This window comes from Misgurnus anguillicaudatus, chromosome 4, assembly GCF_027580225.2.
Source record: "Misgurnus anguillicaudatus chromosome 4, ASM2758022v2, whole genome shotgun sequence".
Lineage (NCBI taxonomy): Eukaryota > Metazoa > Chordata > Actinopteri > Cypriniformes > Cobitidae > Misgurnus > Misgurnus anguillicaudatus.
Genome location: NC_073340.2, coordinates 32,851,757 through 32,867,679, shown reverse-complemented (window position 1 = coordinate 32,867,679; position 15,923 = coordinate 32,851,757). Strand labels below are relative to the sequence as shown.

The following is a 15,923-nucleotide window of genomic DNA, read 5'->3' as shown; positions in this document are numbered from 1 at the left end:
AAAAGATTAAAAAATGAACTTCAATTTTGACAAAAAGATTAAAAAATGAACTTCAATTTGGACAAAAAAGATTTAAAAATGAAATTCAATTTTGACAAAAAAGATAAAAAAATGAACTTCAATTTTGACAAAAAAGATTAACAAATGAACTTCAATTTTGACAAAAAAATGAACTTCAATTTTGACAAAAAAGATTAAAAATGAACTTCAATTTTGACAAAAAAGATAAAAAAATGAACTTCAATTTTGACAAAAAAAGATTAAAAAATCTACTTCAATTTTGACAAAAAAGATTAAAAAATGAACTACAATTTTGAAAAAAAAGATTAATAAATTAACTTCACTTTTGACAAAAAAAGATAAAAAATTAATTCAATTTTGACAAAAAAGATTAAAAATGAACTTCAATTTTGACAAATAAAAATAAAATAAAAATTTACTTCAATTTTGACAAAAAAGATAAAGAATTAACTTCAATTTTGACTAAAAACATACAAAAATAAACTTACATTTTGACCAAAAAAAAAAGATTAAAAATGAACTTCAATTTTGACAAAAAATATTAAAAAATGAACTTCAATTTTGACAAAAAAAGATTAAATGAACTTCAATTTTGACAAAAAAGATAAAAAATTAACTTCAATTTTGACAAGTTACAACATGCAAATGTTACAGATTTGGTGGAATGGCTTGTGAAATTATTTGTAATCACTTAACAAATTTGACAAAATTGCTAAAAAAAATATAGGCTACTGTCAGTCAAAACCTAATAAAACAATTCCTGTCTTAAATCTATGCACTAAAAGCTCAAACATTGAGAGGATTGAACCCATATGCAGTTTCGTGTTTGTGCTTTGTGGGCACCTACAGGCAAACAAGGCTACTGCAATAGTTTGAAACTAAATATGGTTTAAATGAATTTAAACTATTTTAGCCTTAAGTTACTATATCTATTAAAATATTTAGATTAGACAAATAAAATATGAATTCTCACATTTCTATTTCATTAATAGCTCAGACAAAATCATAACTGGCTTTGGTCTGGGCGTGGCAGTGCCCCCATGGCCTCTCACCCAAACTCGGATTACCGGTATACTTAGGACTTTACAGCTACCTGCTCAAGATTTTACTCCTGTATGCAGCTATTATGCTCCATTAAACTTTTAACATTTGCCCTACAGTCATGACCACATCATAATTTGATAATGTGTTTACCATATGGACATCTTGGTTAAGTCTTTGAGGTTAACGTTAACTCTGATTTACTCGGTGTAAACAGACACCTTCTCTCCTAAGATATGCAGCGGATACCTTTTACACGTGTTGGAGAAATAAGGAAACAGTTTCTCTGTGAACTTGTGTTTGTATTTGTAAAGCAGGGTGTTGTCACTGGCATCCGAGAACATCACTCTGCCACCTTCCCAGTCCAGCTGAACTCGTATCTTCTGAGGTTTCTTCTTTAACTTTAGAGGATCGTTGGTTGCCGTCCGTGCATGATACTCATCACCGTAGAAGCAGATGGTCCACATGCCGCGTTCAGGGCTCGGGGGAAACCATTCCTTACGCTGTATGTTGCCTGCTACCACACCCAGGGCCCATTCGCTGCACTCTCCAATCTCAACATCCCAGCTGTGGCGACCGGAACTGAAACCCTCAGAGCCCAGGACGCATTCGTAGAAACAGAAGCGCTCAGAGTTGTCAGGGACCTGTTGGTCTTCTTCAGAGTAGAGGATGGTGGTGAGGTCATCAGATAGAGATATGCAGACGTCTGCCGTGTTTGGATCCAGAATCACGGGAGCTGCAAGCAAGAGGTTTTAAGGAAGATTTTACACAGAGTTTGGATGAGTGCAGAGTAGCTTACAACAGTACACAAAATTCGCAGTTCAGTAAGATTTTTCTTTGAGTGATAATCAAGTAATTTTAAGGTCGCTAAACAACTATCAACGGCCACAGCTAGATGATGCTGACCTTCATTGTCAAAAGAAATAAACACTTCAAAAAAATATTTTCTTAGTGTTTTTGTCTTTAAAAAAATCTTAAATTAAGATGCATTTTCTTAATGAGTATAATGACCTAAAAAAAAATTCAAGAATGATTTTCAAGAAAACATGTTCTTAGTATTTTTGTCTTGTTTTCAGTAAAAATATCTAAAAATTCTTAAATTAAGATGCTTTTTCTTGATGAGCAAAACGACCCAAGAAAATAAGTCTAGTTTTTAAACCAAAAATACCAAATTTAAGTGATTTTGTGCATAAAACAGGCAAAAAATCTGCCAATGGGGTAAGCAAAAAAAGCTTGAAAATTTTTCTTAAACACTAAATTCAAGAAAAATTCAAGAAAAATTTGCTTACAATAAAGCATCTTAATTTAAGAATTTTTAGATATTTTTACTGAAAACAAGACAAAAATACTAAGACATTTTTTTCATTAAATAAATTTTTTTGCAGTGTAATAAACACTAAAAATAACACTTCTTATCTCGTTGGCATATTTTTTTCTTGTTTTAAGCACAAATTCACTTAAATTTAATATGTTTTGTCTAAAAACTAGACTTATTTTCTTAAATCAAGATCCATTTTCTTGATGAGCAAAATGACCTACACTGCAAAAAATGATTTTCACGAAAAAAATTCTTAGTATTTTTGTCTTGTTTTCAGTAAAATATCTAAAAACTCTTAAATTAAGATGCTTTTTCTTAATGAGCAAAACGACTCAAGAAAATAAGTCTAGTTTTTAGACCAAAAATATCAAATTTAAGTGCTTTCGTGCATAAAACAAGCAATTTTTTTTTAGTTTTTCTTGAATTTAGTATATAAGAAAAATGTTCAAGATTTTTTTGCTTACCCCGTTGGCAGATTTTTTTTGCTTGTTTTATGCAAAATCACTTAAATTTGAGATTTTTGGTCTAAAAACTAGACTTATTTTCTTGGGTCGTTTTGCTCATCAAGAAAAATTCTTAATTTAAGAATATTAAGATATTTTTACTGAAAACAAGTAACTGAATGAAAACATTCATTTTACTGAATACTAAGAATTTTTTTCTTGAAAATCATTGTTTGCAGTGTACACTGCAAAAAGTGACTTTCTTCCTTAGTATTTTGTCTTGTTTTCCGTAAAAATATTAAAAACATTTTTTGCTTGTTTTAAGCACTAATTTACTTAAAGTTTATATTTTTGTCTAAAAACTAGACTTATTTTCCTAGTTCATTTTGCTCATCAAAAATACATATTTTTAAGCAAAAAAATAATAATAATTTAAGAATTTTTTTAAAGAAAAGTAAACAAGAAAAAATGTCTTACCCTATTTGGCAGTTTATTTTTTTGTTTGCTTGTATGCACAAATTTGCTTAAATGTAATATTATTTTTGTCTACACATTGCTTGTGTCATTTTATTATTTAGATATTATATATTGTACCCTTTCCACTTTTGTACTGTGTAAAGTTAATAGATTACTTATACAAAACATGATTACTACATTATAGTTGAATCACACATTAAAATTATAATTCATAAGCCATGATTACTAAACTTTTACAATAAAAAAATACATTTCATAAGGTATGTTAATAATTTACAAAAATAAAAGTATTGTTTTTGTAAAGCAGATGATGACACAAAAGTACTGACGTGTCTGCAACATGAATATTAGTTTATTATATAAATTTTTTGTTAACTTTTATTTAAAAAATGTTGTGTGCTTCTATTTTGTACAACATAATTAGCTTGCTAGACCGCTAACGCAGACGAGATATTGCAATGACAAATTTTTGACCAGGCATTAGTGCTACGTACCAATCGGGGTCCTAGGGGGGACCGAATTGCTCATGACACCGGTACTGTGCAGTGCGGATTGATCAGTGTACCTTACTCTAGCGATACGTTGATGTCACATTGCAAGAATCGTCAGGCGAATGACATCACAGTACTCCGAGAGTAATGCAAACAGATTCTTTCGTATGATTTCATGAATTGCTTTTGCGGTTATTTGATGTTATCTGTGGGTTCTAGAGCCACCGTATTAAGCCGAACAAGCTTATATACCTATGGTTTCTATGGCAGCAAAAGACGTAACCGTGGGTTCACACCAGCCGCATTTGAGGCGTCTAAAATTGCGTCTAGTTTGCCATTTGAACATTTTGAGTTTACTCGCTTCATTTGCGCGTGAAACCTGCGTGGAATTCTAGTCATTGAGACATTCACGCGGAAAATTCGCGTCATGGGAGGGGCTTCTGCGACTCCGCTCACTTCCTGTAATCACATACTAGAGCAAGCTCCTGATTGGTTAACGCGGCGTGTTTTTTTCCGCCAAAGTTCAAATTTTTAAACTTGCTTGTTTGCCGCAGCAACGCTCAATTCACGCGAACTAGACGTGCAAATGAAGCAGAATCGCGTCTACTGCGCCGCACTAAACGCCTCATTCGTGCCACGAGACCTCCAGACGTGCGTCAACGCGTCTCAATATTGACTTTACATTGAAATCACTCGCGCTTGAGGCCTCTACCGCGTCTGGTCTGAACGCAGCATAACGCTTTTAAAACCGTGAATTCTGTGGATTTAAACATTGTTGAAAACATTTGGAATAAAATAAACTAACAAATTATTTAACACAATGCTAGTGGTTTTTAGTTATTTTTATGCACTTCCCCCAACCTAATCCACCTGCATTATAAATCTGCTCACATTTGATATTTCAGTGATAATAATATGAAGACTAAAGCACACCTCAGTGATGTCTATCTAAGCATGACAGAAACTATACATGTTTGTTCTTACTGTATGTGACAATGGACTGCATATTCTCCCAAACTTTGAATTTAAGGCAGCCAATGTGTTTGGCCACATCGATCAAAGTCTCAGAGATTTCCACTGGATCCTGTACACTACATTTCAACCTGTGGTGAGAGAGAAGTGTCATCAAAATAACATAAACATATAAATAAATAAACTATTGATGATAATAGGATGAAGTGGTTAAGTCAAAGCATTTTTTTTTACCGTTCTGATGTCTTCTTGTAGTTCTGTAACAGAATGATCGGATCATTTTAAGCACATTTGATGATTATAAACTAGAAAATATTTAAGACTGTAATATATAAATACAATTTTTGATTTATTTCCCCACCCTAATAAACAGCAGATCATCTTCATCCATGGCCTCTTCTGTTGAACCAATGACCTCTTTTAATGTCTTAATCTCATCCGTTAATCTCTCCATCTTCTCCTTCATCCTGTGAGTCTTCTGCTCCTCTTCCTCAGTGAGAGATCTCAGCATTGAGTTCTCCTCATCGTGCAGGAACTGATGGAGTTTCTCAAAGTTCTCTTTAATGAGATGAGCCGTGTGCTGTGCCTGTCTCTAACCACAGGGAAAACAGACTTTCAAATTTGGATTGACATCAAAATAATTTCCCTTAATAATGACTTAAAGCAAACAATGACATGGGCAAAAAATCTCATATTTTTAGGAAGTAAAATATAAATGATGGAGGCTTTGCAGCTGTTAAGTTATTTTGGGTGGTTGCTGCTTATTGACCAGAGTAACATGCTGAACACCAAAGCCAAATATATCCGATTATATCCAATATCTTATTATTGCATAATTCATTTTTTTTTTCAGTTTTGCCATGATTAGCAGAATTTTAATCCAGCACATGCAAAATGCAAACTTTAGCCATTAAATCTTCTTGGCCACACTGAAACTGATTATGGTGTAAATCTTGCTTACATTGATTTTTTTCACTATTGAGGTTTATAAGAGGAGATTTTACCCTGATGTGTTCTGATGTTTCCTGGCAGGTTTGTTTAGTTGTGTTTAATGTCTCCAGTTTCTCATGCAGGGGTCTCAGAGCTTCTCGGAGCTTCCCCTGTGAGAAAGAAATCAGGTCACCTCACAATGTAAACCTGAACAGTATAATGCACTCATTTAAAATGCATAAACTGTACTCAAACCAGTGAAAAAAGTTTATTCATCTTAAAAGTTTTATGTGTGTTCAACTATTTCACCCAGACTGATCTCACAGAATGTGGTGATATAGTCAGGCAAAATTTTATTAATTTATTCGTGTCCATGGCACAAAATTCAGCTTTTTTTCTTGCGTTGAGCAAGAATGTCTTTTTCGTGACACTCGCACAAATTTCTATAAATAGTTTTTCGTGTCCATGGCACGACTTTCTTTTTCGTTTCATTTTCTGTATTGTTTTCTCATTGTTTTTCGCTTGGGGTTAGAATCACTTTCTGTTACATTTTTAGACATCCTAAACCAAACCCCAACTCCAGGCGAGAATAGTTTTAAAAGTTAAATAAAAACATACATAAAAGTACATCCTAACCCCAAATCTAACCTCAACCCCAAATCTAACCCCATGCAACAATGATTTAAAAATAGGGGGGGGGGGGAAATAATGAGAAAACAAAACATGAAACGACACAAAAAAGAAAGTCGTGCCACAGACACGAGAAACTATAAAAATTCGTGTGAGCGTCACGAAAAAGACATTTGTGCTCAAGAGCTGAATTTCGTGCCATGCATGGACACAAATAAATTAATCACATTTTTCATCACTAGAACACGACTTTCTGTGAGATCAGTTTAGCTAGCTATTTTAGCTGTTTTCAAACACTGCAAATAATTGCAAACTTTTGATGGTTGTAATGAGTTTTATGGCATTCAGTCTGCCAGTTAAGCTGAGTAAGATTTTGGCACAGCAAGTTTAATTCAGTTTAAAATTAAAACAACACGATTGGTTGAGGAGGATTTCTAGCATGCTTTGCAGCATTTTTTTTAATTAAGTGATATTTTATGTGGTTTGCTATTTTTTATTTTTGTGGTTATCATTGTTTAGAAGTGTAGTGCCTGTGCTTAAGCTGTAGGTCAGATATGTGTTGCTTTATTATTTTAAACGATAACTGTGAAGTCAATGCCAGCACTGAGCTCAGTTTCTTTACACATGAGTCATGTTGTCCGTTTCTGTGACTTGTGAACAAAAAATACACTACTTAAGGTAAAACAGTAGTTTTAGGTATAGTGTACTTACATATTAAATATAATGAAATATAAACTTTTAAGATTGGATTAACTGTAATTTATAAATCTTACCTAAAAATATTGAGTTTGTTTACTTAAAAGTTTTGAGTACACTACACTTTTTGAGGTGGTTTAACAGTGTACTCAAAATGTTTTACCTCTAAAATAAATAATTTTTAAGGTCATGAACTTAAAAGTTATCTTTTTTAATTCTGCACTGCAAAAAAAGATTTTCAAGAAAAAATATTTTTGTCTTGTTTTCAGTAAAAATATCTAAAAATTCTTAAATTAAGATGCTTTTTCTTGATGAGCATAATGACCCAAGAAAATAAGTTAAATTTAGAAAAATTTTAAAAGAAAAATTTAGACCAAAAATATCAAGGGTAAGTGATTTTGTGCATAAAACAAGCAAAAAAATCTGCCAATGGGGTAAGCAAAAAAAATCTTGAAAATTTTTCTTAAACACTAAATTCAAGAAAAATTCAAGAAAAATTTGCTTACCCCATTGGCAGATTTTGTTGCTTGTTTTATGCACAGAATCACTTAAATTTGATATTTTTGGTCTAAAAACTAGACTTATTTTCTTGGGTTGTTTTGCTCATCAAGAAAAAGCATCTAAATTTAATAATTTTTAGATCTTTTTTACTGAAAACAAGACAAAAATACTAAGAATTTTTTTTCTTGAAAATTTTTTTTTGCAGTGTAATATTTAAGTTTATTTTTTTGGTACTGCATTACTTTTAAAAGTAACTTTCCCCAACACTGTTTATATGTCTTAAGTACTTCTTAAGATAAACTTAAATGCTGCCTCAAAAGTACACTTTTGATATTTTATTTCAAAAAATCAGTTTAAGTATTACTGGTATTGAGTATACTTTTTCAAGTGCACTAATAAGGTACTAATGACATACGGTAGATCTGTACTTTTAATAAGTATGTTTGTAGTGTATAACTTTAACACTAATATCTGGCACAAACATAACAACGTAGGCCTATTAAATTTTTTTGTACATTCAGTATACCTTAATACCAGCACTTGTAGTACTACATTGTTATTTCTTGTGCTCAATAAAAGTGTAAAAGTTACAATTTAAAGTATAGTTATACTTTAGTTCTGTGCACTTGAAAAAAGTATACTAAATACCAGTAAGACTTATTTTTAGTGTTTTGAAATAAATCGTGTTTTAAAATAGCACAATTGATTACATTTAGATATTTTCAGGTTTATCTTTAAATTACGCTTTTCTAGTTGTGGCTAGAGGGGATACAGCTACGGCTATAATCTTATGAAGCCTCACCGTATGAGTGGTGTTTTCATCCTAAACCTAACCCTAAATCTAAGATTAAAGTGTATTTTGTGTACTTTTTTCACCTGGTAAAGCATTTTTATGCCAATGCATTTTTAAAAATAAAGGTGCTACAAAATTTTCCACAGCCAAGCCATAGAAGAACCATTTTAAGTTCCCCTACGGTTCCTAAAAGAACCATTATTTTCTTTTAATACTGTAAAGAACCTTTCACGAGACAAAATGTTAAAGATTCTTTATGGAACCTCACAGCCAAAATCTGTTGTTTTATGGCATCCTGTAGCACCTTTATTTTTAATAAGAGTGCAAATGACAGACAGACAAACACAGTCAACACTTACTTCTCACCTTAAACTCTGCCGTTGCCTCTTGTACAAAGTTACACTCATGATCGTCATGTTCGTCTTCTTGACACAGATCACAGATCAGCTCCTCATCCTCCACACAGTACCGTGTCAGCTTCTCTCCGTGCTGTCTACACAGTTTCCCATCTTCCTGTCCATCTCGGCCCTCCACTCCCACCCGACGAGGTTGCCCTTCAAAGAGCGAGCTGAGTAGGCCCTTCAACACGCCGTCCAGCAGCTCACGGCCATAGCACTCCGTGCAGCCCTGGTGGTCCGGCCCGAGCTCCCGCTGGCACAGCCGCAAGCAAGCCTGGCACAGACTGTGCCCGCAGGGTAGTAGGAGAGACCCTTCACCCTGGCACCCGGGGCATACAGAGGATTGTTCATCAGACATGATGTTGGTCTTTTGAGTGTCCTTCCTCTCTCAGTCCTGTCTGAAGCTCTCTGGTCGTTACACAATCACTGCTGTGCTCAGGATATTAAAGGAAATCCCCCGTTTGAATAGCTAGTGTCTATTTATAAGAGAGTGTCTATTTACACCACCGTTCAAACGTTTAGAGTCAATTGAGTGAAATGTTTCTCTATACATTATTAACCTTTTGATTTGGTGTATGATAAAATATCTAAAATGAGTTTTATAGACAAAAATGTAATTGTTATTAATACAATTTTAGCAATTTAAGTAATAAAAAATTTTGCAAAATGTTTTTGAAATGCATGACTTGGATCCAACATTTAAGAAAGCAGCTAATGAGAGGACATTATATCACAAACTTGGAGTAATATTTTTGGCTTATTTTGACTTGTATTCTGGATAATTTAACTCTTTCCCCGCCAATGACGAGTTATTAAGAGAAAAAATTTGCATAAAAAAGTGTTCCTGATTAATTTTTATGTTAATCTGCAATACCGCGATTATCCACTAGATGACCCAATTTATGAACAAACTGAAGTCGTTATTTACTAATTTAAAACTCTGTGTATGTTTTGAAAATCGTTCTGAATCTGATTTCTAACAAAATTCCTTCACAAAAATGCAATTATTTCAGCTTTTTGCTAAAAAAATATTTTTAAAGAAAAATACCCATATTTAAGAGTTTATAAGCAGACAAAAAAATATAGATAGGATGAAAGTTTTTTCTTTTCCTGTTTTGTTTGTTTGTTTGAAAGCAGATGGTCTGTTCTTTCATTTGATATATTTGTATGTATTTGTATTATACATTTTCAGAGAATATTTTTGAAAATCACAAAAAATTCTAGCGGGCAACTTTTCAAAAAATGGCTAGCGGGGAATAAGTTAAAATGTGTCTTAAAATAATCAATTAAAATAACCAAAAAGTGTAAATATGACAAAATATGACCATGATACTTTCAAGATCAACAATATGCTTGGTGTAGTTCAACCCAGCGTTGGGTCAAAAATTGACAATTCCAACTGGTTGGGTTATAAACTAACCCATGCTGGGTTGTTTTAACCAATCGTTGCTTCAATCATAAACATTAAGTTAAGGAAAAATGTAACCCAATGGCTGGGTTTGTCCATTAGTTAGGGTTAGGTTTTTTCATTGTAGGTGCTTTTTTACTGTAACGTCTACACAAATGCTGCATTTATCCAGAAGCTAACTAATATTAAACACAAACATTATTTTGAAGGCAAAGGTAGTTTGTTTATACAGACTGTTGGTCAACAGCCTTGCTGAGTCACTGATGAATGTGTTTGTGAGAGAGTGTTAATGTGTAAGAGTGTTGTGTTTCTCTGGAATGTGTAAAGTGATCGTTCATCCGCATGAGTCAAAACTTAATTACTCTCTCCACCAAACCAAACATTTACCCCACTGACAGGAACATCATCTGTACCACGCTATAGCAAATCTTTTACCTTTTAAACGTTTTGGAATACTTACTCGTTCATTATATATTTTTTAAATCACAATAAAATTGAAATAAAAAACTTAAACTTTTTTTATCACAAATGACTTAATGACTTGATGAATCTCCTCAAATGATCTGATCTCGATTTACTTCCGGTCACAAGGAATGGCGAGAGGGCGAGGCCCGGAAAAAGGTTGCAGCGATAAGCAAATAGCAACATAACCCAACTTCCAACAACCCAAACCATTCTCGATGGACGAATTCAAGTCCTGTCCTACCTTTTTTCTTATAACAGAAGTCGTTTCGATCAGATACAATTGTGTCCATAAGTTTAGATACCCTGGCAGAATTTATGATTTCTTGCCCAAATGACCCTGATCAAAAGTTTACATACCCCAGTTCTTAATACTGTGTATTGTCCCGTTTAACATCAATGACAGCTTGTGGTCTTTTGTGGTAGTTGTGGATGAGGCTCTTTCTTCTTGGCAAAAGCCTCTAGTTTCTATAAATTCTTGGGCTGTCTTGGATGAACTGCACATTTGAGATCTCCCTAGAGTGGCTCATTAGCTGGGTTTCCATCCAAATGTGAAGCAAATGTTTTCAAAATTCGCAAAAAAATGCGAATTAGATGCGTTTCCATCAAGTTGTTTGAGCGAATGAGGGTGGTATTGGTAACCTAGTACCCAACAGTAAACAAAACAAGGCACGCTTGGAAAATGGAGACATGACTGCATGTAGTCACGATTGGGCAAGTTATTAATTTACTAGCAGTGCAGCTTGTAATTGCCAAACCAAATGCTGTGCACAGAAGAAGGAATGCAAAGTTTTGAATGCAGGCACTAGCAGCAAGGGCATTGAAATTACGTTGAGCCCCATGTACGGTAAAAACAATTTCAGCGGTAACAGCTAGACGATTAGTCAAGTGGGTTTAATGGTCGCTATGTCAGATTTTATTCAGCAAATGCGTTTCCATCTCCTGTTATTCGCATTTGCTCTTTTTCACATTTAAAAACCTCCTCAAGCAAGCGTAAAAACTTTTTTGCTAATTAAGAGATTTTTATTTGAAATTTGCCATTTTCATCACTCGTTTCTTATGCGATACTTCAAAATGCGAATAAAATTAGTGTGATGATATTGAGGTCAGGAGACTGAGATGACCAATCCAGAACCTTTACTTTATTCTGCTGTAGCCAATAACAGGTTGACTTGGCCTTGTTTTGGATCATTGTAATGTTTTATTGTGACTTTAAACTCATCAAAACTATGGAATAACACAATTAATACTATTACAATTATGACAAAAAGCATTTAATATAAATCATAACTGTTGTATTTTATTATTTTCAGTGTACTCACTCGTTTTCTTGAGCTTGCAAAAATGCAATCTTGACATTTATCAAGAAACCTCTTGATGTCCCTGAGATGTTTTTTTTAAAGTATTAAAGGAATTTCCATCTATTATGGGCTTGTATAGGCTGCTTTATCTTCATTATTCAGTCCAAGTTATCCTTTTCAAAAACACCTTTTAAAAGAAAATTTTAGTTTTCTTAACGTGTTGCCATAATTATTTTTGTCTACAACTTTAATCAGTTTAAGTGGATAAAGCTTAATTTTTTAGGCCAAATAAAGTATTTTTTAAAGTAGATCCAACTTTAACGTTTACACTGCAAAAAATGATTTAAGAAAAAAATGTCTTAGTATCTTGTCTAGTATTTAAAATATCTAAAAATTCTTAAATTAAGATGCTTTTTCTTTACGAGCAAAACGACCCCAAAAAATAAGTCTAGTTTTAAAACCAAAATATCAAATTTAAGTGATTTTGTGCATAAAACAAGCAAAAAATCTGCCACTTAGCAAATTTTTCTTGAATTTAGTTTAGTTTCTTGAAAAATGTTCAAGTTTTTTTTGCTTACCCCATTGGCAGATTTTTTTTGTTGTTGTTGCTTGTTTTATGCACAAAATCACTTAAATGAGACATTTTTGGTCTAAAAACTAGACCCATTTTCCCGGGTTGTTTTGCTCATCAAGAAAAAGCATCTTAATTTAAGATTTTTTAGATATTTTTACTGAAAACAAGACAACAATACTAAGTAAGAAAATCATTTTTTGCAGTATTTGAGAATATATCAGTATATTCAAGTATACTTGATTTTTTTCCTGGGACATTTACTTTGGCTTTTTATCACATTTATCCATAATGCAAAAATATGAACACGACAAATTGATCAATAAACACAAACATACGTGGGTGTGTTTACCCTATACTTTATTTGCATTTCATGTCAAGGGGTGAAAACCTAGAGTAAGCAACCGAAGGAAATATACACACAGCAATTCAGTCTACACACTTTGAAGAACCAACTGTACACATTTGACCATCCTTTAACCATCAAGTATTTTCATTAGAGCCATTTAAACGGAGTGTTTCTCAGCAACTGTTAAAAAATAATGCAGATTCAAGGCAAAAAACAAAGAAAAAAAAACAACATTCTTCAAAACATATGACATAGTTCTTCAGTGATAATAATTATAAAATGTAATTTGATAAATTTAATGTTTGAGATGCAAATTTTCAAGTGCGGTTTTCAATAGAGATGGTACATTGTAAAGTGCTTTTAAAAGATTAAGTTTTGCGACGACACAACTGCTAAACACACGAGCATCAAACAAATATAAAATTGAAGGACTGCCGAGTGTGGTTTCAATGACTTGATCTTCAGTACTGCGAAACTTGAACTATACCAGATTCATATTGCACACAAAAGGTCTTAAAACTCCATCTTCAATATTCCCTCTGCTACTACAGTAATTTACACAGGACACCTAGTAGGATTTGGATCCAATTTACATTGAAAAAAAAAGTACATTGGAATCTACACATACTTTCGTAAGAAAATGACATTGCAGACTTATAAAAAAACACAAGAAAACAAATTAAAAGCAAAAACTCTAGCCTATAAAAACATAGAAATAAATAAAACAATATTACTAGTACATTAAAATAAAAACATGACCTAAAATGGATTAAATAAACCCCACCCATTGTTAAATAGGCCCCGCCCCTAAACACTACCCAAGGCAGTAATGTTGTATTGAATGGAAAGCGCTGGAACCGTGAGAATGGAGAACCAATCAGCAGGTCTAAAAGCAAAGACGAGGCAACCAAAAACACAGCAGACAATCTACATCTGATTGCTGTATAATTTTGGTTGTATGATCCTAAACAACATGCTGTTTGGGTTCCCCAGGTTGTTTGCACCTTTTCAAATCGATCAGCATTCTCAAAAATCAGAACTTTAAATGATGGACCCTGCTAGACTAAACTGCACCAAGGAGCCAACTAAAATCATATACAGTGTAAATGCAGAAGCGGAGGTATATAGTGACTTCAATGGCTGGCTGACCATTGCACAAACCTCACTCCCAGCAAAACTAAATAATGCTACACCTACAACCAATAACAAAATTTCTACATCGCTCTGACACACGATCGCTTCCACAATCAAACATCCATGTGTATCTAAACCCATATGACTTACTTTATTTTTGGAAGATATCTTGCAGAATGTGCTCTTTTTAGTGTTTGGGAATGTGCCTGTTTGAATGGTTCTGGCTAGAGGGGATACAGCTACAGCCGTGAGATGTTGGGTTTAGGGTTAGGATGAAAAACAGCGGTTCAGGCTAGATAGGATACAGCTACGGTTTACATTTATTGAAATGTTGGGTTTAGAATTAGGATGAAAACAGCGCTCATACGGCGAGTTTTCACAAGATTTGGCTGTAGCTGTATCCCTTCTAGCCACAACCTGTTTGAATCAGGTCCTGAAAAAGTGAAGCCAAAACATTTTTGAGCGCCCCCTGGTGGCTGGCTGCAGTCTAGGTAAGAAGCTCCACCATTTTCCATGTAAACGAATGGGATGAGAGCCAAACTCAAAAATCAATTTAGACTTCAAATACATTTTTTCCTAAAGATGGTTTCTGTTAGTCATTTGTTATCACGCTGATTAACTTTAAATGTTGGTTATTCAAACATGTTTGTTTAATTATAAGATGCTATTAAAAAGGGGTGTGATGACATGTTTTGTGCGCCTGTGATTGAGCCAATATAGGTGTGACCTTGATATCACAGATCATTACTGCACAGACTCTAGCTCCAAATGACATCATCGGCGCAAAAAAAACAACAACATATTTTGGCTTCATCTTTCTACAATTGAAGTCTATGAAAACACGTCATCCATCTTTTATATGGGTCTGTGGGTTGAATTGAACATTATTGCTAATAGCACTGCAAAAAATGACTTTCTTACTTAGTATTTTTGTCTTGTTTTCAGAAAAAATCCAAAAAAACTTCTAGAAATAAGATGCATTTTCTTGATGAGCAAAATGACCCAGGAAAACAAGTCCAGTTCCCAGACAAAAATACAAACAAAGTAAATTAGTGCTTAAAATAAGCAAAAAAAAAAATATTTTTGAATTAAGTGTTTATGAAAAAAGTAAACTTATTTCAAGAAAAAAAATTCTTATTCCATCGGCAGATATATATATATATATATATATATATATATATATATATATATATATTTTTTGCTTGTTTTAAGGACTATTTTACTTTGTTTATATTTTTATCTAAAAACCAGACCCACTTTCCCAGGTCACTTTGCTCATCAAGAAAATGCATCCACCTTTCAGAAGCCTTTTTTTTAGATTTTTTCTGAAAACAAGACAAAAATACTAAGTAAGAAAGTCACCTTTTGCAGTGAGGATTAAACTACACTGCAAAAAATGATTTTCAAGAAAAAGATTTCTTGGTATTTTTGTCTTGTTTTCAGTAAAAACATCTAGAAATTCCCAAATCAAGATGCATTCTCTCGACCAGCAAAACAACCCAAGAAAACAAGTCCAGTTTTTAGACCAAAAATATCCATCTTAAAGAGATTTTGTGCAAAAAAAAAGCAAAAAATAATAATAATCTACCAATGGGTTAAGCAATTTTTTTAATTAAGTGTTTAAGAAAAAAAACCTAGTGTTAAATCTTTAAATTAAACACTAAATTCAAGAAAATGTAAGAAAATCATGATTACCCCATTGGCAGATTTTTTGCTTGTTTTATGCACAAAATCACCTAAATTTGATATTTTTGGTCAAAAACTAGACTTTTATTTTCTTGGGTCGCTTTGCTCATCAAGAAAAAGCATCCCAATTTAAGAATTTTTAGATATTATTACTGAAAACAAGACAAATATACTTTTTTTTTTGCAGTGAAGTGACTTAAATTTGAAAGTGGACATCATGTAAAAATATTAAATAACTTCAGAAGCACTTCTTTATGGTGCTCTTAGGATAAAAGTCGGTCATATGGTTCTGGAACGACAT

General features: G+C 33.0%; 1 protein-coding gene across 1 annotated transcript; it reads right to left on the bottom strand.

Annotated features, from left to right (window-relative positions):
• Nucleotides 1–612: 612 nt before the first annotated feature.
• Nucleotides 613–9,206, bottom strand: LOC129420814 (E3 ubiquitin-protein ligase TRIM39). Its single transcript, XM_055175903.2, has 6 exons — nucleotides 8,680–9,206; nucleotides 5,768–5,863; nucleotides 5,125–5,355; nucleotides 4,998–5,020; nucleotides 4,776–4,894; nucleotides 613–1,798 (listed from the first exon to the last, which is right to left on the bottom strand). The coding sequence occupies exons 1-6, from the start codon at nucleotides 9,067–9,069 to the stop codon at nucleotides 1,263–1,265; spliced, it is 1,395 nt and encodes a 464-aa protein (XP_055031878.2). The 5' UTR covers nucleotides 9,070–9,206; the 3' UTR covers nucleotides 613–1,262.
• Between the last annotated feature and the right edge of the window lie 6,717 nt (nucleotides 9,207–15,923).

Coding starts and splice junctions, on each gene's coding strand:
- LOC129420814 (XM_055175903.2), bottom strand. CDS start 9,069: ATGTCTGATGAACAATCCTCTGTATGCCCCGGGTGCCAGGGTGAAGGG. Junction 5,864..8,679: donor AGGCAACGGCAGAGTTTAAG/GTGAGAAGTAAG, acceptor TCTTTCTCACAG/GGGAAGCTCCGAGAAGCTCT. Junction 1,799..4,775: donor GCAGTCCATTGTCACATACA/GTAAGAACAAAC, acceptor TCTTGCTTGCAG/CTCCCGTGATTCTGGATCCA.